This window comes from Carassius carassius, chromosome 31 (genome assembly GCF_963082965.1).
Source record: "Carassius carassius chromosome 31, fCarCar2.1, whole genome shotgun sequence".
Lineage (NCBI taxonomy): Eukaryota > Metazoa > Chordata > Actinopteri > Cypriniformes > Cyprinidae > Carassius > Carassius carassius.
The window spans coordinates 20,471,059-20,495,168 of NC_081785.1; the positions used below are offsets into that span (position 1 = coordinate 20,471,059).

The 24,110-nt window shown below is 39.7% G+C and overlaps 1 protein-coding gene across 1 annotated transcript in view; it reads right to left on the reverse strand.

Moving 5' to 3' along the window:
• LOC132111733 (asparagine synthetase [glutamine-hydrolyzing]-like) overlaps positions 1–24,110 on the reverse strand; it is an 82,192-nt gene that overhangs the window by 32,325 nt on the left and 25,757 nt on the right. Inside the window, exons 2-7 of the mRNA XM_059519314.1 lie at positions 22,661–22,916; positions 21,949–22,186; positions 21,185–21,370; positions 20,838–20,939; positions 20,621–20,748; positions 216–342 (exon numbers count right to left, since the gene is read on the reverse strand). Coding sequence (XP_059375297.1) covers positions 216–342; positions 20,621–20,748; positions 20,838–20,939; positions 21,185–21,370; positions 21,949–22,186; positions 22,661–22,909 — 1,030 coding nt within the window. The 5' untranslated portion in view covers positions 22,910–22,916. The remainder of the gene's footprint in view (positions 1–215; positions 343–20,620; positions 20,749–20,837; positions 20,940–21,184; positions 21,371–21,948; positions 22,187–22,660; positions 22,917–24,110) is intronic.

Consider the following 24,110-nt stretch of genomic DNA (forward strand, 5'->3'; position numbering starts at 1 on the left):
GCGCACTTGCACGGTTTAAAACACCAAATAGTTATGATGATATGACAAGAACAAAGAGTCTGTCTCTTGCTCCACACATGCACAATAATATTGTGTATCGATCTCACGGCTGATATGACGATTTGAAAAATTACCATATTGCCCAACACTACTGCAATGTGCACTTTAAATACCACTTTCATCAGTAGGATTGTCTGATGAACTCCTGTACTCACCAACAGAGGCACGCACAGTGGTGATGTCATAACTCTCCAAGTGACAGATGACTTCCTCCAGCGCACGGATCCCCTCCTCAGGCGTGAAGCTCACTTCATGGTGTTCACTGCCAATGTAGTCTGCCACCTGTCACACAACACTAGTTAAAACTGATCTAGTAGCACATGGTCAGAACCATGTATGGCATCAGTTCTGGGTAGATTACTTACAAATTGTAGTTCATTACTGATTACAGAGTACGTGATGAAAACTGTAGTTAGTAACAATCTAGATTACTCATTTTGTGTTATGTATTCTGACAACTGTTCAATCTAAATTGTTTTAAACTTACCATAAAAATGTATCATATTGATACAAAAAAGCAAGCCAAGAAAATCCATTTACATTTTTATATTAACATCATGATTGTATGGAAGGCATTTTCTGCCAAATTTAAATAAATAAATTAAATGATTAAAATTAAAACCAGATTAACTATTTCATTACAGAAAACTGTACGCAAAATATGTGACAAAATTGAGAATGAAATTAAATGATTTCATTTTCACGGTGACATACCTGTCAAATTGAAAAATAAAATGCAATTGGTGATTTCACATTTCATTTTCAATACAGTCTCGAGGCAAGACTGCCAATATTAAAATGAAAAGCAAACGTGAAAAAGAAACTACACATACAGTTTTTACAAAGCTCTTTATTAAAGCTCACGCAATAATAGTGACACAATTCAAATTTAAATGAAAATTTTACTTGTCATTTTAATTCCTCTTTTATGTCACAGTTTTCATTTTCGTTTTCATTTTCAAAGACAACCTGCATGCAAATTATATGTTAATGAGTGGGTGTGGCTTATTCAAGTAACGGCGCTAGAGACAGTCGTCGAAGTCTCGTGTGCATGAGTTGAATGGAGGTTTAAACAATGTGTGAAACGACATTAAAATGTGAATATATTGTAATTGAGACATGGCGAATCTGTTAGTGAGCTTTTGCGGGAAGCTACTGCAGCATTAGAACGTGGAAGAAACAACCAGCCTGACCAGCATGCGTCAAACCCTCGACCCACTGCAGTTCCTCGGCCTGAGCCTCCAAGAGACTCCCTGGAAAATCTGCTGTCTGCTGAGTTTGTGACGGCTGCAAAATGTCCAAGTGTATCCAAGATTAGGGGTGCTCCGATCACGATCAGCCGATCGTTAATGCGCATCTCGTCAGTAAAGCCGGTTCTCTAATAAACGCTGAAAATGAACGTGCATCTTCTCAGTTAACAATGGCTCTGTGTAGTAACAGCTGCTCTATGTGAAATCACGCACCTGATGGAATTAACCGCTGATTAGAGAACCGGCTTTACTGACGAGATGCGCATTAACGATCGGCTGATCGTGATCGGAGCACCCCTATCCAAGATAGATTCAACTCGTAGCAAAATGAAGTCATTATCATCCGAAATGTTTGCTAGCTGGTTTAATTCTGCTGCAATACTGGCCATAACCGCCATTATAGCTCCTCCACGTAACAACGTAATTGAGCCACACCCACTCATTAAACTATAATTTGCATGCAGGTTGTCTTTGAAAATGAAAACGAAAATGAAAACAGTGAAATAAAAGAGGAATTAAAATGACAAGTAAAATTTACATTTAAATTTGAATTGTGTCACTATTATTGCGTGAGCGTTAATAAAGAGCTTTGTTAAAACTGTATGTATAGTTTCTTTTTCACGTATGGCTTTTCATTTTAATATTGGCAGTCTTGCCTCGAGACTCTATTGAAAATGAAATGTGAAATCACCAATTGCATTTTATTTTTCAATTTGACAGGTATGTCACCGTGAAAATGAAATCATTTAATTTCATTCTCAATTTTGTCACATATTTTGCGTACAGTTTTCTGTAATGAAATCGTTAATCTGGTTTTAATTTTAATTCTAATCATTTCATTTATTTATTTAAATTTGGCAGAAAATGCCTTCCATATGATTGTATATATATATATATATATATATATATATATATATATATATATACACAATCATAATACGTTTTTCAAATCTCTTTATTGGAGGATCAAAGATGTAACATTTTACAGGAAGTAAAACGGTCCTCCATCTAGTTTCATTTTATCTTAAACAACTAAAACATACCACCAACCCCCCTGAAAAAAAAATTTATACATACCATACATACATTTATTTTTATATATATAAAATAAAAATTGTGAAACTTGTATATTATATTCATTCATTACACACAGACTGATATATTTCAATTATTTATTTATTTTAATTTTGATGTTTATAACTGACAACTAAGGAAAATCCCAATTCAGTATCTCAGAAAATTATAATATTGTGGAAAGGTTAAATATTGAAGACAACTGGTGCCACACTAATCAGCTAATTAACTCAAAACACCTGCAAAGGCCTTTAAATGGTCTCTGAGTCTAGTTCTGTAGGCTACACAATCATGGGGAAGACTGCCGACTTGACAGTCGCCAAAAGACGACCATTGACACCTTGCACAAGGAGGGCAAGACACAAAAGGTCATTGCAAAAGAGGCTGGCTGTTCACAGAGCTCTGTGTCCAAGCACATTAATAGAGAGGCGAAGGGAAGGAAAAGATGTGGTAGAAAAGCAATCTGGATAATGGCACCCTGAAGAGGATTGTGAAACAAAACCCATTCAAAAATGTGGGGGAGATTCACAGAGTGGACTGCAGCTGGAGTCAGTGCTTCAAGAACCCCTACGCACAGACACATGCAATACATGGGTTTCAGCTGTTGCATTCCTTGTGTCAAGCCACGCTTGAGCAACGGACAGCATCAGAAGCGTCTCTCAGACTAAAAGGACTAAACTGCTGCTGAGTGGTCCAAAGTTATGTTCTCTGATGACAGTAGATTTTGCATTTCCTTTGGAAATCACGGTCCCAAAGTCTGGAGGAAGAGAGGAGAGGCACACAATCCACATTGCTTGAGGTCCAGGGTAAAGTTTCCACAGTCAGTGATGGTTTGGGGAGCCATGTCATCTGCTGGTGTTGGTCCACTGTGTTTTCTGAGGTCCAAGGTCAATACAGCCATATACTGGAAAGTTTAAGAGCACTTCATGCTTCGTGCTGCTGACCAACTTTATGGAGATGCAGATTTCATTTTCCAACAGGGCTTGGCACCTGCATACAGTGCCAAAGCTACCAGTACCTGGTTTAAGGACCATGGTATCCCTATTCTTAATTGGCCAGCAAAATCACCTGACCTTAACCCCATAGAAAATCTATGGGGTATTGTGAAGACGAAGATGTGATATGTCCGACCCAACAATGCAGAAGAGCTTAAGGCCACTATCAGAGCAACCTGGGCTCTCATAACACCTGAGCAGTGCCACAGACTGATCGACTCCATGCCACGCTGCATCTCTGCAGTAATTCAGTCAAAAGGAGCCCCAACTAAGTATTTGTCACGATTATTAGATGGAGTGCCCATGAACTTCATTAGAGGGCACTCCACTCAGGACCATTCCACCCATCAACCACCAGATGTCACTTGGACACTAGCACCTCTCATACTGTTGCACCACACCCGAACTACATTACCCATGAGTCACTGCATCACAATCACCCTGCCACACCTGCACCTCATTCATCAGCCAATTTCCTTGCCACACCTGCACCTCATTTACACACACACATAAAAGCAGCACATTCACTCTCACTCACTGCGAAGTCTTGTTTAGCCAGTCTGACATTTCCGAACGTTTTCCCTGTGTTTATTATTCCTGTGTTTTGACCTTTGGACTGTTTATTCCGACTCTGATTTTCCGCTGCCTGTCTCGATCCCTGCTTGTTTCTGATTATGATTCTGGTTATCCCTGACACACCTGACGCCATTCCTGATCTCTGCCTGTATGACCATTCTGTTTAATAAATGCTGCATATGGATCCGAACGCCTCCGACTCCTTGTTACAGAAGACTTCGCCAAACCAGGATCCAGCAGCTTTAAGGAGTAAATCCAGGTCAGCCATGAATCCAGTAAGCCAACTTATGCGTTTACGTCAGGGAATTAGGCCCATCGAGGACTATGTGAAGAACTTTATTGAGTTTGCCCATTTATCTATCATGGACGAGATGTGCCTGATGATATTTTTTCGTGGTGGCCTATCTGAGCCGCTTGGCTCACTCATGCCTTTGCATGATCCTCACTGGACTCTGCAGTATTATATTGATCTGGCACTCCAACCGAGCAGCTCTGCATATACTGTGGGTGTTGTGGAGGAGGAACACAGCACTTTTGCAGTATCCACCACTCTTGAGCCTTGTCCTGTTATGGCCGCCAGCCCAGCGCCTCTGCACAAGATGGCCGCCAGCCCAGAGCCTCTGCACAAGATGGCCGCCAGCCCAGCGACGCTGCACAAGATGGCCGCCAGCCCAGCGACGCTGCACAAGATGGCCGCCAGCCCAGCGACGCTGCACAAGATGGCCGCCTCAGTTGAATTTCCAGAGTCAAGTCAGGTCCCCGTCGACTTTCCAGAGTCAGGTCAAGTCTCCACTGACCGTCCAGAACAAGAGTCGAGTCAGGTCCCAGTGAACTCTCCAGAGTCGAGTCAGGTCCCAGTGAACTCTCCAGAGTCGAGTCAGGTCCCAGTGAACTCTCCAGAGTCGAGTCAGGTCCCAGTGAACTCTCCAGAGTCGAGTCAGGTCCCAGTGAACTCTCCAGAGTCGAGTCAGGTCCCAGTGAACTCTCCAGAGTCGAGTCAGGTCCCAGTGAACTCTCCAGAGTCGAGTCAGGTCCCAGTGAACTCTCCAGAGTCGAGTCAGGTCCCAGTGAACTCTCCAGAGTCGAGTCAGGTCCCAGTGAACTCTCCAGAGTCGAGTCAGGTCCCAGTGAACTCTCCAGAGCCGAGTCAGGTCCCAGTGAACTCTCCAGAGCCGAGTCAGGTCCCAGTGAACTCTCCAGAGCCGAGTCAGGTCCCAGTGAACTCTCCAGAGCCGAGTCAGGTCCCAGTGAACTCTCCAGAGCCAGGGCAAGTCACCGTTGATCTTCATGAGCAAGGGCAAGTCACCGTTGATCTTCATGAGCAAAGTCAAGTCACCGTTGATCTTCATGAGCAAAGTCAAGTCACCGTTGATCTTCATGAGCAAAGTCAAGTCACAGTTGATCTTCATGAGCAAAGTCAAGTCACCAACGATCTTCATGAGCAAAGTCAAGTCACCAACGATCTTCATGAGCAAAGTCAAGTCACCAACGATCTTCATGAGCAAAGTCAAGTCACAGTTGATCCTCAGGAACCAAGTCAAGTCACCAACGATCTTCATGAGCAAAGTCAAGTCATCAACGATCTTCATGAGCAAAGTCAAGTCACCATTAACCTCCGTGAACTAAGTCAAGTCACCAACGATCTTCATGGGCACAGTCAAGTCACAGCTGATCTTCATGAACCCAATCAAATCACCACAGATCTACCAGAGCCTCGTCACATCTCAGCCGAACTCCCAGAGCCTCGTCACATCTCAGAGCTCTCGTCCTATCCTGTCACGGCCAGGGAGGCCGTCAATGAGCTCAAATTCATTCCGGTCTGGGCCATGGAGACCATCCACCAACTCTCTGTCTGTCCTGTCATGGCCACGGAGGTCCTCCATGAACTAACCGCCTGCCCTGTAATGGCCAAGGAGGCCAGCTACCATCTAATCACGGCCACGGAGGCCGCTATTAACCTGTCAATGTTCTCTGTTTCAGTCCCACCTGAGCAGACTTGCGGTCCGGTGCCATCGACTCCACTGTGGTGGTCCTCTGCTTCGCCCTGGTGGGCTTCTGTCCCGTCTGCTCGGCTGTGGTGGTCCTCTGCTCCGCCCTGGTGGGCTTCTGTCCCGTCTGCTCGGCTGTGGTGGTCCTCTGCACCGCCCTGGTGGGCTTTTGTCCCGTCTGCTCTGCTGTGGTGGTCCTCTGCACCGCCCTGGTGGGCTTCTGTCCCGTCTTCTCAGCTCTGGTGGTCCTCTACTCCTCCCTGGTGGGCTTCAGCTCCACCTGCTCCACTCTGGTGGGCTGCCACGCCACCTGCTCTGCCTTGGTGGACCCTTGTTCCAGATTTAGGCCCAAGGCGGGCTCCCGTTCCCGAGTTAAGCCCATGGCGGGCCCCTGTTTCCTATGCCAGGCCCAGGAGGGGCTCCTGTTTTCCTGAGTTAGGCCCAGGAAGGGCTCCAGTTCCCCCTGCTCTGCCCCAGTCCACTGCACTTCCTCATGGACCTGGCCCTCCATCCCTCCCCCTGTTCCGCCTCCGCTCCACCGCCCTCCTAGATTGTTTTGAGCGTCTGGAAGCCGCTCCTTTGGGGGTGGGCTACGTCACGATTATTAGATGGAGTGCCCATGAACTTCATTAGAGGGCACTCCACTCAGGACCATTCCACCCATCAACCACCAGATGTCACTTGGACACTAGCACCTCTCATACTGTTGCACCACACCCGAACTACATTACCCATGAGTCACTGCATCACAATCACCCTGCCACACCTGCACCTCATTCATCAGCCAATTTCCTTGCCACACCTGCACCTCATTTACACACACACATAAAAGCAGCACATTCACTCTCACTCACTGCGAAGTCTTGTTTAGCCAGTCTGACATTTTCGAGCGTTTTCCCTGTGTTTATTATTCCTGTGTTTTGACCTTTGGACTGTTTATTCCGACTCTGATTCTCCGCTGCCTGTCTCGATCCCTGCTTGTTTCTGATTACGATTCTGGTTATCCCTGACACACCTGACGCCATTCCTGATCTCTGCCTGTATGACCATTCTGTTTAATAAATGCTGCATATGGATCCGAACGCCTCCGACTCCTTGTTACAGTATTGAGTGCTGTACATGCTCTTACTTTTCATGTTCATACTTTTTAGCTTACCAAGATTTCTAAAAATCCTTCCTTTATATTAGTCTTAAGTTACATTCTGATTATCGGAGATACTGAATTTGGAATTTTCCTTAGTTGTCAGTTATAATCATCAAAATTAAAAGAAATATACATTTGAAATATATCAGTCTGTGTGTAATGAATGAATATAATATACAAGTTTCACTTTTTGAATGGAATTAGTGAAAAAACTTTTTGATAATATTCCAATTATATGACCAGCACCTGTATATGTGTGTTTGTGTGTTTGTATGTGTGTATGTATGTATATATATATATATATGTATATATATATATATATATATATATATATTAGGGCTGGGACAACGCGTCGAGGTCATCGATGACGTCGACGCAAAAAATACGTCGACGCAAAATATGCGAATCGATTCGTCGACCTTTTTTTAATTTCTCTAAAAAATCTGTCCAATGTTATATAACCAATCCAGGGGTTTTTCTGCATTGATCTTTCTTTTTTGCGGCTGTCAAAGCCTTATTTGATCGGTGACAGTGACAGGGCGCGTACGAGAGAGAGCCCCGGCTGCGCGCGCACTCACAGTCTTCAAACAACACGAGCGCTTCTTGCTCTCTCTCTCCCTCTTTCTCTCGCTCCATCGTGCATATTAACCAAAATCATTAAACACGATAGAAAAAGGGCGAAACACCCAAGTTTCACGCGCGCTCGCGCACTCACAGTCTTCAAACTACACGAGCGCTGTCTTGCTCTCGCTCTCTCTCTCTCTCTCTCTCTCGCTCCATCGTGCATATTAACCAAAATCATTAGACATGATAGAAAAAGGGCGGAACGCCAAAGTTTCACGTGGAGCATTCTGAGATTTTTTTTTTCTACATGACAGGCTGCTGGCTCCCACTGTTAATTTTTATTTTTTGGAAAAGCACTCTCTGTATTAGCTTAAAGCCCTAAAGTTTACATTGGTTACTGTATTCTTTCAATTGCTCTAAACAAGTATTTTGGGTGAACTTTTTTATTGAATGCTAGACATCAAGTTGTTGTTATTTTCATCTGAAAGAAGAACTTTTTTTCAGTAAGCTAGATCCTATGTGTTCAGTAAGCTTGTTTCAGTAAGCTATGTGTTTTCAAGGCTTCAAGGTTTTATTGAATGCTATCTCTATACAAGTGCAAAGTAATGCATTCTTAGTCAGTCTTTTATTTTGTAATTTTAAGAGAAATAAACATATATTGCAATGCTAAGGAATTCATGTTTTTTTCATTCAGATATGTAAATCAACATGTATAAATTGTTAGTAGTCAATTAATGGGGAGATAATCGAAATCAAATCGGTCTGAAAAAATTAATCGTTACATTAATGATAAAATAATGTTACATTTACATGTAATGAAAAAATAATCGCTAGATTAATAGTTTAAAAAATAATAGTTTATCCCAGCCCTAATATATATATATGTGTGTATATATATATATATATATATATATATATATATATATATATATATATATATATATATATATATATATATATATATATATGTATATATTTCCCATATTTTGGGAAAATGCTTTGAATTTTTTCAAAAACTCAATGGTACACTGTGGGCAAATTCACTACCCTTTCGGGATGTCCGTGGATGAAAACATCCACAAAATTAAACTGCCGTAAAAAATGTATCAGATAAATATTTTTTTCAATTTTTTTTTGCATAAATCTATTAATCAACCTCAGTCCTGATCAAAACTACCAAATTTAAAAAATAAATCCAAGATTTTAACTTTTTAATTACCAAGTTCATAAATGATGTCACTGATTTGGGAAAAAAACACACAAAATGACATTCTCAATATAAAAAGTGATTGTGGACTGGATTTTTTTTTTACCTTTTATCACAGCCTTGGGCATGTCAAAGATTAGTAACAAGATTGGCTTTGATGCATTGTTAGTTTTTTGCAGCATTAGATTTAAATTTTTTCTCCCTAATTTGTTGTTGGAGGCTGTTTTTGCCCCATTGACTTCCATTTTAACGACATTTTTAGATGGCAAAGCCATGACACCATATAATCATGCATTCTTGATTGTTTGTGGTTTTCACTTTGGGAAGAGGTAAAAAAAATATATTTTTACAGTTGATCACTAGGTGGGACCATTAACCCTTTAAATAGGCCTGTGCAAAAAAAGGCTTGGTTTCTGGCTTGTATATGCAGTTATATCGAGTATAACAGCAAATTATAATGTCTGTGAGTGTGTGAGATTCTTGATTGTTGGTGGTTTTCCCTGTTGGGAAGAGGTAACATTTGTTATTTTTTTACAGTTCATGACTAGGTGGGACCATTAACCCTTTAGATAGGCCTGTGCAAAAAAAGGCTTAGTTTCTGGCTTGTATGGAGTTATATGGAGTATAATAGCAAATTATAGTGTGTGTGTGTGATAGAGAGAGAGAGAGAGAGAGAGAGAGAGAGAGAGAGAGGGTGTGAGAGAGACCTTTGTGCACTTACCTTGATGTACAGTATCTGAAAAAAATCAAAATATGCACCTCATGCTCTCAGAACTACATGGAGTAAACAATAAAAAAAGAAGTGCTTTTATGCACCTGCTTCCTTTTGATGGTGAAAAGTACAGATGGCCTATATGTGAAATGCTCCTCTTTTCTTGATGGTAAAGCCAGTTTAAAACCTTAAAATCCTGTAAAAAAATCTACTTCGCATTAAATTTATGAACAATGTATTATGAACCAAAATGCAATACCAGCTTCAAATAAGCTGCAGCTCGCTGAAAGGGGTCACGCTACATAATCATTTCTAAAACTTTGGTACAAGTCAAGCCCTTTCTCGTGTTGCTTGCTGCTCTTCTCACCATTAAATATCCAGCATGATGGCATGCAAGTGTTTAAATCCACGTACTTAGCTTTTTTTTTAGTCTATTCGCTTGTTAAGTCTGACGTCACGTAGCAGCGCATCCGTGTCCAAACGCTCTATCAGTTACCACGAGAAAACAACAAAAGGTGCTAATATAAACTCACAATGTGATAGAATACTAGCGAAAAAGTTATAATATTAACCTTTAACTCCATACCGAAGTACCAGATAGCCAGACAATGAAAATATAAATATAAAAAAAATATATAAAAATTATTTGTGTTTGGGACGCTGTGAGCACGGAGACTGTAGTGTATATCTTAAGTTTGAAAGCGTTCAACTTAAATTATCAATATGAATAAACAGTGCTCATAAACGGCTGCTGAGGTCATATTCTCAAGTGAAGTGAGTTGAGGCCTGGACCCGGAAACAGCGCTTCTTACGTCATCACTTAACAACCGAATACTTTCACCACCATTAAAAGGCAGCAGGTGCATAAATACACTTTTGTTTACTCCATGTAGTTCTAAGAGCTGAGGTGTACATTGTGATTTTCTGAAATACATTAAGGTAAGTGCGCAAAGGTCTCTCTCACACACACTCTTTCTCTCTCACACACACACACACACACACACACACACACACACACACACACACACACACACACACACACACACACACACACTCAATATAATAAGCTGTTATACTCCATATAGCTTCATATACAAGTCAGAAACTACGCTTTTTTTTTGCACAGGCTAATGTTAATTTGCACATCTAAATGGTTAATGGTCCCACCTAGTGATCAACTGTAAAAATAACAAATTTTACCTCTTCCCAACATGGAAAACAATCAACAATCAAGAATCTCACACACACAGAAACACTATAATTTGCTGTTATACTCCATTTAACTCCATAGACAAGCCAGAAACTAAGCCTTTTTTTGCACAGGCCTATCTAAAGGGTTAATGGTCCCACCTAGTGATCAACTGTAAAATTAACAAATGTTACCTCTTCCCAAAAGGGAAAACCACAAACAATCAAGAATGCATGATTACATGTTGTCATGGCTTTGCAATCAAAAAATGTCGTTATAATGGAAGTCAATGGGGCAAAAACAGCCACCAACAACAAATTAGGGAGAAAAAAAATTAAATCTAATCTTGCACAAAAACTAAAAATGCATCAAAGCCAATGTTGCTACTAATCTTTGACATGCCCAAGACTGTTATAAAAAGTAAAAAAAAAAATCCAGCCACAATTACTTTTATATTGAAAAGTCATTTTGTGTGTTTTTTCCCCCCAAATCAGTGACATCATTTATGAACTTGGCAATTAAAAAGTTAAAATCTTGGATTTTTTTTAAAACATTTGGTAGTTTTGATCAGGACTGAGGTTGATTAACAGATTTATGCAAAAAAAATTGAAGAAAAAATATGAATTTGATACATTTTTACAGCAGTTTAATTGAGTGGATGTTTTCATCCCGAACAACTCGAAAGGGTAGTGAATTTGAACAATCCACAAGGGTTAATTAGAATTTTTATGACTTCGGATAAAGTTTGAAAAACAGATTACCAGTATTGATTTAGACGGGGGCACAACCAAAAAGTGTGTGTTAAATCAGCTGGAGAGAGGGAGCATCTATTACAACTCCCGTACCGTTCCTGGATATATATCTGCTAACCTGGCCCTACTGAAATAAACCCTATGCACTACTTTAAACTGAATGATCCCCAAGCGTGCACAGGATGACGATGACTTAATCCTTTGTAGTGCATCCTCCCAGTGTCTGTGTGACAACTCAACCAACTCGCATTCCCAACCGTTCTTCATTTTTGCAAGGTCATGATTTTCAAGAGACATTAATTGAGAATATAACCATGATATCAGTCCTTTTTTTCGGACAGAGGAGGGTAATTTCATCCCATACTGCCTCAATAGGGAGGACTGGGAAAGAAGGGAACAGTGCTTTAACACAATGGCGTATTTGGAGATATCTTAAAGTCACTGTGTGAAAGATCCTATTTCTGGCATATATTATCAAAACTATTGAACCCTTCTTTACAGTACAAGCTTTTAAAACAGTCCCATTGAGTGAATGTTAATTCAAGAGAGGAGGCTGGAAATAAATGATTCTTACAAATAGGGCCTAGGGGGTAGGTGAATTTGTAATGATTTCGGAACTGAGCCCAGATTTTAAGGGTGGACAGTACTATGGGATTAGAGGTAAACCTGGACCACTATGTGGGTAGGGAAGAGAACACCAAAGCAGGGAGGGATAATGAGTGGCAGGAGTGCCCCTCAAGCGTACACCAGTTGGTGTCTGGCACATGAAGCCAGAATAAAAATTTTCTGCAGGTTAGCTGCCCAATAGTAGTGAATAAAACTGGGGAGAGCTAGTCCCCCCCCCCATATCGCGACCCCTCTAAAGTAAGCCTTTGTTAACTCTTGGAACTTTCTTCTTCTAGATGGAGGTAATGGATGTATTAACGGTATACATTGAAAAAAATACAGATTCTTTGAGAGTACATTCAACTTCACCGAATGTACCCTCACCGCAATAGAGGCAGACTGCTCCAGCTTTGAAACTCAGCTTTCAGTTGATTAACTAATGAAAAATTAGCCCCCAGAAGAGAGGTGAAGGAACGTGTAATGTTTATTCCAAGACATTTGAAACCAAAGTGTGTTAAGTGGAAGGGTACTGCTTCTCGTTTAATTTGCATTGCCGAATCATTAATGGGGAAGCATTCTCTTTTCTGATAACCAAGTTTGTAGCCAGAAAAAGACCCAAAATTGTTAAATAGTGATACAATTACTGGGATGCTGGTTTCTAGATTGCTTATATAGATCAAGAGATCATCTGCATACAGAGAGACGTGATGAAAATTTTTATCTCAACATTTAGAAGGGAAATAGGATGGTAAGAGCCACAGTTGGTAGGGTCCTTATCTTTTTTGAGGAGTAGTGTTATCTTAGCTTGTGTGAAGGTTGGGGATAAGTAACCATTTCCCAATGATTTGTTAAATACTTCTAGCATAATAGGTGCAAGTTTATCTTTAAATATCTTCAATTCGGGGGGATAACCGTCAGGTCCTGGAGATTTCCCAGTTCGCACATCGCCGATGGCTGCAGTGATCTCTGTGTAAGAAGTCGGTCTAACTCTTCCCTGTCTCCAGGCTCAATAGTAGGTAATTCTAAATTATCTAAGGAACTGTTCATATTCATAACATCTGATGGGAATTCAGACGTGTAAAGTGTAGATTAAAATGTAGCAAAAGTATTATTGATTTCCTTTGGGTTGGTGACTATTTTGATCCTGATCTCTCACTTGTGGTATGAGCCTTGAAGCAACCTGACGTTTGAGCTGATGAGACAGCAATCGACTAGCTTTTTCGCCGTACTTCTAGTAAGTGCTCCGGGTCTGCAATAACAAGTATTCAGCCTGGTTGGTAGATAGTTTCCCAAAGTAGGGAATATGATATACCTTCCTTGTTTACTTCCAGAAAAGTAACCATATTAGTAGACACGTTTGCAAAATTTCTCATTTGAGAGCAGCAGGGAATTAATTCTCTAGAAGGATTGTTCTCAAACATTCAAAGTGAAAAAAAAAAGATTCAAGGTTTAAGATGAGTGGTTCATGATCTGAAATAATAATAATACATTGTATTTATAATACGCTTTTCTAGAACCCAAAGCGCTACAAACAAATACAATTCAAAAACTACAATAAATGCAATACAAAGTAAAAAGTATAAATCATAAAATACTCATTACAGTACAACACAGTAGAATATTACTGACAATCCATAAAAGCAATTTTAAAAAGATGAGTTTTCAACAGCTTCTTAAAACTGGCTATTGTGTGAGCCTCTCTAACAGCAATGGGAAGCGCGTTCCATAACCTAGGTGCAGCAACAGAGAAAGCTCTCTCCCCCATAGATTTTAATCTATAGGGAGACTGTTGAAGAGTAAGGGAATCAGCAGACCAAAGGGAACGAGAAGGAATGTATCGGGTGACTAAGTCACAAATATAAGAAGGGGCAGTTCCATGTATAGCTTTGTATGTTAATGTTAGAGTTTTAAAAACAATACGGGACTGTACAGGAAGCCAATGCAAACTATAAAGCACGCCTGTGATATGCTGACGTGATGGAGTATATGTGAGAATACGAGCAGCTGAATTCTGGATATACTTCAGGCGTTTGATTAATTTAGCAGGAAAGCCAATGAATAGTGCATTACAGTAGTCAATCCTGGAAGTAACAAATGCATGAATAAGCCTTTCAGCGTCAGGTGGAGTGAGGAAAGGCCTAATTCTTGCAATGTTTCTGAGGTGATGGAAAGCAGATTTTATAATACTCTTAATGTGAGAGTCAAGTGTCAGATGAGTGTCAAGAATTACTCCAAGGTTACGAGCCTGAGCAGATGGAAGTACTACACTGTCATCCATAATCAAATTAAGATTGCTACCTTTATGAATAGCCGCTGGTGTGCCAATGAGTAGAACCTCTGTTTTAGAACAATTCAGTTTTAAAAAATGATGGTCCATCCATGTTTTTATTTCCAGTACACACTCTGAAAGAACTGTTGAGGTAGGAGTAGGATCAGACTTGGAGCTGATGTAAATGTGCGTATCATCTGCATAAAAGTGATACCCCAAACCATATTTCCTAATAATTTGTCCCAAAGGAAGCATATACACACTAAACAATATAGGACCCATTACAGATCCCTGAGGAACACCATGACAGACCTGTCCAAGTTCAGATTTGTTGTTTCCCAAAACAACAAACTGGGTACGATCAGTGAGGTAAGATTTAAACCAGTTAAGTAACGTACCAGTGATACCAAGCCATCTCTCCAGCCTGTTTATCAGAATAGAATGGCACACTGTATCAAATGCAGCACTAAGATCCAACAGAACCAGGATGGTGGAGGCTCCAGAGTCAGCTGAGATAAGCAGATCATTCATAACTCGAACCAAGGCTGTTTCTGTACTATGTCCCTTTCTAAACCCAGACTGAAAAGGTTCAAAAAGCTTGTTGGAAGACAAGTGTGAGTGGAGCTGTGCCACAACCACACGTTCTAAAACTTTAGCAAGAAAGGGTAAGTTTAAGATAGGTCTGTAATTAGACAGATCTGACTTATCACATCCAGGCTTTTTAAGGACTGGTGTAATAGCTGCAACTTTAAGGGCTTTTGGAACTGAACCAGTAGTGAGGGAGGTGTTCACAATGTTCAAGATGAGGGGACAAATTGACGAAAGACATCGCTTTAGAACAGATGTTGGGATTGGGTCAAGAATACATGTAGTTGTATTCATTTCCATCACTAATTTCAGAATACAATCATTAGTGACTGCTAAAACTAGAAAATGCACTTTCAGGAAAATTAGGTGGAAAGATCACAGGAACTGCAGAGCAGGGTACCAAACTGATAGACTTATAGATATTTTCAATTTTTTCCATGAAGAAACTAAGAAACTTGTTACACTCCTGTACAGAGGAACAAATTGGTGACTTGATTGGTGCAAGAAGGCTGTTGATTGTCTTATCTGGGTTTGCAGCACCATCACTAATAATAGATGAGTAGTACTTTGTTCTTGCTACTTTGAGTGCTTCAACGTATTGACTCTAATGACCGTCATACATAAGTCTATGAACTGTCAAACCCGATTTCTTATATTGACGTTCAAGTTGCCTGCTTTTCATCTTCATAGCCCTTAACTCAGTGGTGTACCAAGGAGAAGATTTACTAAATGAAACAACATGTTCTCTCCTAGGGGCTAATTCATCCAAAGCAGATGACAAAATAGAATTATAGTGATCAACAGTTTCAACAGCTGAGTGCTCTGAGATCAGGCAGGAGAGATTTTCAAAGTTAAGATTCTTGACATTTCTAAAACTAATGGCCCTTGTTTGAGTACTACTTAAAAGTGGAACATTTAAATTAAAAGTGAGAAGCTTATGATCACTGATACACAAATCACTACTATCTAGGTTATCAATGTCCACTCCAACAGAACATACCAGATCTAGTGTGTGACCTTTATTATGAGTGGGAAATTTCACGTGCTGAATCATGTTAAAACAGTCTAATGCATCCATGAAATCAACTGTTAGATTACTATTTTAGTTGTCCACATGAATATTAATGTCTCCAGTCACAATCATTGCTGGACAAACAGCACTAAGAGATGTAAGTAGTTCTGGGAGTTCAGTAAAAAACATTTGGTTTTGGAGGTCGATATATGAGCACAATAAGGACAGGTGAGACTCCGTTCACTTTAAAAGCAATGCACTCAAATGATGATACACAGGGAATGGTAATTTCCGTGACAGATATATCAGCTCTATAAATAACAGCGAGACCGCCACCTTTACCACTTTGACGTGGTCTCTCAATATATGTATATCCCGGTGGAGCACTCATATCTAAGTTTATGAAATCGTTTGGCTGGTGCCAAGTCTCACAGATACAAAAAAAAGTCCAAAGCATTGTCTGATATGATATCATGAAGTAAAGCAGTCTTATTATTCATTGAACGAACATTTAGATGTGCAAATCGAGCAGTTTCAATTCGAAATGATGGCGGCCAAGTATTCAACCGATTTTTACTGCAGGGATGAAAGAGCTATCTATAAAAAAAGTTATCTATTCTTTGTGAAAGAATGGTGGACATGAGAAAAGTTCTGCCTGCATTATTTACCATAGGAGACATCTAAAATGTATATGATTAGCCTGAACCACATTATGGAAGTGCATTTGTGGTCATAAGTGATGTCAACACACACTGTGTGAAGTTGAGTAGGGGAAAAATAAAACTGTAATAAACTAAAAATACAGTTTAACATAGTTGTGTGCATCCTTAAAAAGAAAATTATGTAAATAAAATTTTCCCCAGTTCTCATTAAACTTAGGTTGGAATGAAGAAAAAAAAAGAAAAAAAAAACCCAGACCACCCCAAACCTAGATTTTCTTCCCCAAACGAAGAAAACCGCAGGAATTCTCAAATGAAAAACTTCCAAGACATCCAGCGTTGCCTATAACTCCTATTCTAACCTGAGGGTGGCTTCTCTTCTCCGTAAGTGATTTGTGTTCTACCTAAATACGATTATCGATTTGGCTCACCTTGAGAAAACAGAAAACAGGGACCAAACTATGTCAACAAATAAAATTGAAAGTATAAAATATCCCTGATTTGTATCTGAAAACCACAGGTATTACCGTGTAGGCTTGAATTATACTTGAAAAAGAAAATGTTTTCTCTTGTTCTTGTTATTTTCCTCTATATATTAGTCAAGTAAACAAATAGTCCCAAAATCAAAGTGTCTAAGCCGAAAGCTAGGATTACTTTCACCTTCACATATTTAAATTTAGTCTCCTCAATTAATATCGTAAAACTCTGGCCTTCTCCGGAGTCTCGAAGAACAGCATCTGTCCGTCGTGAAGGACGCGGAGCTGGGCAGGATAGATAAGAGCGAACCTGAAGTTCTACTTGTACAGGAGGGATTTCACTACTAAAATTCAGTCATGAACTTGACTGTGTCCGGCCCCTCCATATACTCCAGGATACCAACGACTCACAGATTGGACATACAGGAGTGATTTTCCAAATCCTCCACTTTGATTTTCCGCCTCTTGTTCTAAGCTACAAGTGTGGTGCATGTTTCGATGGCCTCGATCCTGTCGGTGTGGCCATTTAGCCCTTCCTCCATGTCATGGATACGTTCTTCTTGGGAGTCCAGAGACGATTTTATCAGTTCTAGGGATGCCGAAATTGGTGCCAATGCCTAGCGCTTTTTTTTTTAGGAGGGAGTCTGTTTGCTGTGTGAGGTCGGACAAAAGCACCGTGTGTAACTTGACAAGATCAGCAGGTAACTCAGAGCTTGGCCTAGCTTGTGTAACGTTAGCCATGTTGTCTTCACTTGTGGTATATTCATCCATTTCAGTCGTTTTTTGCCCTCAGTCATGTCTCTTTGGTCTCATTTAGTTGTGCAAAGTTAAGTCTTAATGTACATGTAATAAACTCAAGGGGTGCTAAACTTTATGCCAAAAAAATGAGGTAGAAAATAAAAAGTAATTCGGAAGCCACTTCTCACACATCTGTTCGCTAAATGCTCAAACCGGAAGTCCTGAATTGTACTAACATTACACAACGCTTTCCCTTACTGAGGTTAATATAAGATGTGCTGTGGATTTATGAGTTGATAAATCTAATTAATTCAGTCATCAAATAAAATATTTTTGTCCAGAATTCCAGAAAAAACAATTTACTGTTGGTCACTGGATAGGATGAAGACATACTGTCCCACATTATGCTATCTGATCCAATCAGAATGCATTGCACCTTGCGCAAGAACAGAACACTGTTGCGCATTTTGTCCGAGCCCATGTTAACGTATCAGAGCGTTCACACTGTACGCAGTAAAAGGCTAGAAATAAAAACGTGCGAAAATAATTAATATCTAGCACATAAGCATAGAGAGAGTTGTGAGTGCACAGGACGCAATTTAAGTGACAGGAGACACGTTTTAAGTGCGCACACTCTCCACGTGAGAGCAGCGTGTATCTGAGCAAGCACATCTGGTTTTGGAGATTTGCTCTCGTGCATTATTTTAATGTGCTTTCGCGTTACAATAATGCGCTCTCTCTGCTGCTTCTGCACCACATACATACTGTACACGCACTGCAGACGGAGTAGGCCTACCTGTGAACCTGTATAATTTATAATAAATCTATTTCAACACCTGAGGCACCGCAACAATTAATGAGCTCTATGAACAATGCATGGCAAAAAAAGAAAATTTATAAATTAGTTTATTATTTATTTATTTGCCATTAGTCTATAAATTTTGTTACACCTTTACTATAGTGATTATTTTGACTTATGTCTGTTCTAGAGACATTACAACTTTTTGATAAAGCTCTAATTGGTTTTCTTTTGTAAATATGTTTCAAATTAATCCTGCATCCATTTATGACTGTAAAGCATATATGTGTGCGTCAAAATTGTAATTAAAATCGAGATAGCAAAATTGATCAAAGAAATCGCCATATGTTTTTTTTTTGGTCCATATCGCACAGCCCTAGTTCATTCAATAAATACAACTAACAATATAGCTTCTGAGTACTAAGTTATTAACCCAACAATAGCGGGGTCAGCTAATTTTTTTTTTTTTTTTTTTTTTTGCAGTGGGCGACAAAAACGTTGCATTGGAACTTTAGGTGTGCATTAAGGAAGCTGCCTTATGAGCCCCGGTACTTCACAGTCAGTGATCCATTCCATCTCACGGCGCGCACAGCCGTGTCTACACAACTTTCAAAGGCATACGAGCTTGAAACGCAGTAGCTGCTGACTCATCTTTCACCTCGTGTACGCTCACAGTCAGCGCGGTCTCAAAAAATGCATGCACGCAGATGAAAAGGACATAATGCAGACAGTGTGCGGACGGCCAAAGTATACTTGATCTTTATCAGTGGCGCACGAGATGCGATGACGATGTATGTGGCATTGCATTATAAGGTTATGTTAGCCTGTCCAGTTGAAGCCACTACGGAGAAAAAAAAAAAAAAAAAAAAAAAAAAAAAAAAAGGAGAACATCAATGTGGAGAAGATCTTGACTGAAGATTTCAAAACTGAAACAAAGCCATTCACACAGAACGCATATTTCGTGCATTTTCTAGAGGGACACCATTGGACTCGCATCTCGCACAAGAGAGCCGCATGTTTAGAAAGACATGTAAAATTAATGTATTTAATTTTATTTTCCAAAAAATATCTCAAGACTTTGTTGGGTTTTTGTTCCCCATCCCACTGCAATCTCATGTTTTTAAATGAAAAAAAAAAATTCTGTGTGAATGGTTTTCCGCCCTTTTTATTTATTTAACAATGCATGCATACATGACGCCGTTTTGTTTAAAGTTCTTTAAGCAACTTAATAATTGGTTCATAAAAATTATTTTAAATATGTTGTTTTTTCACAGTCATGTATTTTAATTCTTTGAATAAACGTGCAGTAATATTTTGCTCGATGCGCTATCTTGAGGCCTCAGAAGAGAAGCAAAAAGCTTTTCTTCACCCAAACTGAAATTATGCATTGTAAATTCTAATACAATTCGAATTTTGATCATATTTAAGTGAAAAATTCGAATTTAGTTTTTCAACTATTTTGACAGCCCTAGGCGATTCTAGCCCAAATCTGTATCTGCATGCATGAGACTGTCTGAATACCGGCAGAATTCACATTTCTGTTGTAAAAAGAAAGAACATTGTGCAGAAGTATTATTTGCTGTTATGCGTGTGTGTCCGAAGCTGCAGTTGCTGTGTGACGCATGTTCCAAAAAAAAAAAAAAAACACTGGATGCGCTCCCCAAAAAACCTGTACGCGCTCCGAGAGAAGGTCGTTAAAATAATTTTTTTTTTTTTAATTAAGGAAGATAGCCTTCGTTTGTATGTAGGCCTAGGAAATTTATATATTTACAATATTTAAATATAATTAATATTTTATTGCTTTTGTATTAGTATGAAGAGTAAAAAAAAATTGGCCGGTCTTAACGAAAATTTACAATCGGCCAGACTAAAAGCAAAAAAAATAAAAAAATTGAGTCGGTCCTAAATTGACAGGGTCAGTCGGGTTACGGCAAACAAGAATATATTTAAGGATGGCCTTACCTTGCGAGCAGCAGCAACATCTGGGCTGTCATCTGCGCCAATGGCAAAGGTCTGAACGGGATATGGAAGCTGCTCTTCCTTGGCCAGTTTCACGAGTGTCGCAGCAACCAGACTTGAATCAAGACCACCTACAATAAGTAAATCATTGATAGGGCGAATGTAATAAATTCAGAGTAACAAACCCACTTAAAGTAAATAACAAAATGAGAAGACGCACCTGAGAGGAGGCATCCGATTCTTCTGTGAGCCATCAAGCGTTTCTTTACGGCATTTTCAAACAGGATCCTAATGTTGCTCTTGACAGTCTCCAATTCAAAGCCTGATGAAAACGGAGTAATTCATTTCTCTATAGTTTTTACTGGTAGTACAATAAATGGTGGTGAAGACCGATGTATAGGTACTATTAAAAGGTTCCAGTTTGCAAAACTGGACTCAATTTGTCCAACTAGTGAAGGACTTCATTTTAGTCTGTTTGTCACACAGAGCTATCAAATGGCTTCAGAACATGTGAAATATAAATGCACAAGTAATATGGACTACTTTATGACACTAAATAACATTGACCTGTGCCAAGATCATTAAGATTGTTATAGGAGGCATGTTTAGGTTCATCTGTGCAGCAGTGGAAGCGATCCATCACCACAGACTCCACTTTTCCAGTGAGCTTCAAGTCAAACACCTCAAAGTGTCCTGGAGGGAAGGGGGTGATCTTTGCAGGGGTGGACATCGAGTGTGTGATCTGAGTCAAACCTGTTTGGATCAAATTACAGTGAAAATGTGAAATCATATTCAGCAATAAGGGTGAGCACAAAGAAAAACACCACGATATAAGGCTGCATGATTCAAAAATAAAAAAATAAAATTACAAAAAAATTTAATTGTGACTTTAAATGAAAAATAAATAAAGGGCTCCAGGTTTGCTGTGCTTGTTTGCAAATTTTGTGATAATATATAAGTGACTACAAAATAATAATAATAAATTATGATTATTATTGGCAGAAAACTTCAGGTAGCCCTTAAATCTTGTCTTTTGTTGACAACAGCCAGTTTATAAGTGCTTTTTGTTTGGGAAGATTGTGCCCATGTTTCTAAATGCACGTTATAAGCGACCCAAACTCTGAGCAGATGTAGAGATGAGCTGCAGGTGTGAAAGTGAACACAGTGCCACGCTTCACCCTGAAACATAACTCACATTTATTTTCTTAACTTAGTTGTCTTTGTGATTTGATAAACATACTAAACCATATTGTGATTTTGGTTTTATTTCAATTAATCATGCAACCTTACCAGAAGAGCGTAAATAATATTTGATAATACACTTATTATACCTTTGGCTTCAGAACAGACAGCTAGAAAGCCATCATCAGTGAGCAGTTTGAACAGCGGTCTCACACCATAGGTGTCCCTGCCTAAGAAAACCTTTCTGTTAGCTGTGTCCAACAAGATGAATGCGAATACGCCATCTAGCAGTGAGGCCATCTTCTCAATTCCAAAGCGATCGTACAGGTGCAGAATAATCTCTCCATCGACTTTGGTCTGATACTCAAACTCAAAGTGATCCTTCAGCTATAAAAGAGATTGCTCAAGATCAGATGTTATTTTAAACCATAAAAGAATAAGAGAAGTTTCAGGCATCTAAGTCTTTATCTAAAACTACTTAACAATACTTCACATTGTGAGTAAATCACATGACTATATTTTGCACAAATGATTACGGTTAAAAAGTTTAGCACAGATGTATTTTCATTTGCCTACACTTGAATCCCATTGGCTAGTGCTCACCCATTACCTTCTATGTCTGGATTTCAAACAAATCAGTTTGAGTAAAAGCAGACCGCCTGATTAATATTCATGAGCCCAACAGCTTATTGGGCCTTCGTGCATATTACATTATTATTAGTAGAATTAGTTTTAGATTTGTTTCATTAGCAGTTTTTTTTGTTGTTGTTGTTTTTACAGAATTGTGTGTGTGTTTAAGAATAATGAATAATAATAGTAAATAGAAACATAATTCAAAACAAGTCAAAAACAGCTACCTACCCTAATGTGGTTGTAGATTTCACCATTGTAACATAACCAGAGGTAAGGAAACTTCTTGACACGCAGTGGCTGCATGCCATACAGCTGATCCACGATAGCAAGGCGGTGAAACCCAAAGCAGCAGTTGGTGAAACCATTCACATTCTCAAAGCGGAAAGCGTCTGGACCACGATGAGCGATCTTCATGGCATTGGTGCACTGAACGGAGAGGCACTCATCACTACCAAATAAAGCCCATATACCACACATTCTGCTGCTGGAGAAAAAAAAAGAAAGACAAGAAAAAAAAAGACTTAAACTAGAATGGTGCTCAGGGCTCTAGAGTGCGACCTAATTTCTCAATGGTGCGACTAAAAAAACAGTGTTTGCAACGGTGTGACCAGCTGTTCAATGGGGGACCAGTGGCGGAGCCAGATGGCTAGTTGGGGTGGCAATGACAAAGTCCTTGCCACCCCTGTTGCCACCCCGCTGAAAACATTACACTGTTTGATTTTTATGAACATTTCTCAAAACTCCCAGCGGACGTGAATGCATCCTTACGCAGCACGCACAAGCGTGCAGCTGCTGCTACACTTTTCATTGGTTAAGCTGACACGCAGCTCCTTCGTGTTCCAATCGGCTCCAAAACAACGCGGAAGCACACACGTGATAGATGAAGAGCGTTTTGCTGGTATGTACGGATTTTATTGGTATTAAACGAAGTAACGTTACTGTTTTAACGGGAAGTAAGGGAGACGTTGCACTGTAGTGCTTAGCATTAATACTTAAATGAGCTTTAACGTTACTAGCCTCGTGAAACTGACTGACTAACGTTAACTTAATACTGTCACGCCTGCGTGAAGATGCTTAAAACATGTCGTTAGCAAATGTTCAGCAACAATCACAGACATTAGGTAACTTAGGCTTATTCATATTGGCACGTGTAATGCAGCATATTGAACTAAGTTAATCTTAATAAAACCGCCGTGGAGATACAGGGATGCAAACAGCGCGCTTTTCGGCGCCTCGCGCTTTTTCACGTCAGTTTGGGTGACTTGGGTCTGATTATAATTTCACAAAGTCATCTGAAGCCATTCCATAGCTTAATGTGAGGGACAGAAGTCTATTTACATAATTAAATTAAAGTTTATGGAAACTCGTTTTCCCTCTTCTTCGGCTGTCAATCATTCTCCATTCAGTATTATTCAACCAGCGCGCGCGCCTCGTCCGGTTACAGCAGGATACACGGTAAAACTCTGTCCAATATGATATATTCACATTATAATGCTTGATCTGTAGATATAAGGCTGTGGATTTGCATAAAATGACTTTATTGTGTGTATTTGTATTTCATATTTGTTGCTGTTTTAACGACTTGCTACCGTGTGCCTGCTAAGTTAGATCACACACACCACAAGGACTATGAATCGGCATCAAACGCACAACAACTGGAATTTAAAACAGTGAAGAA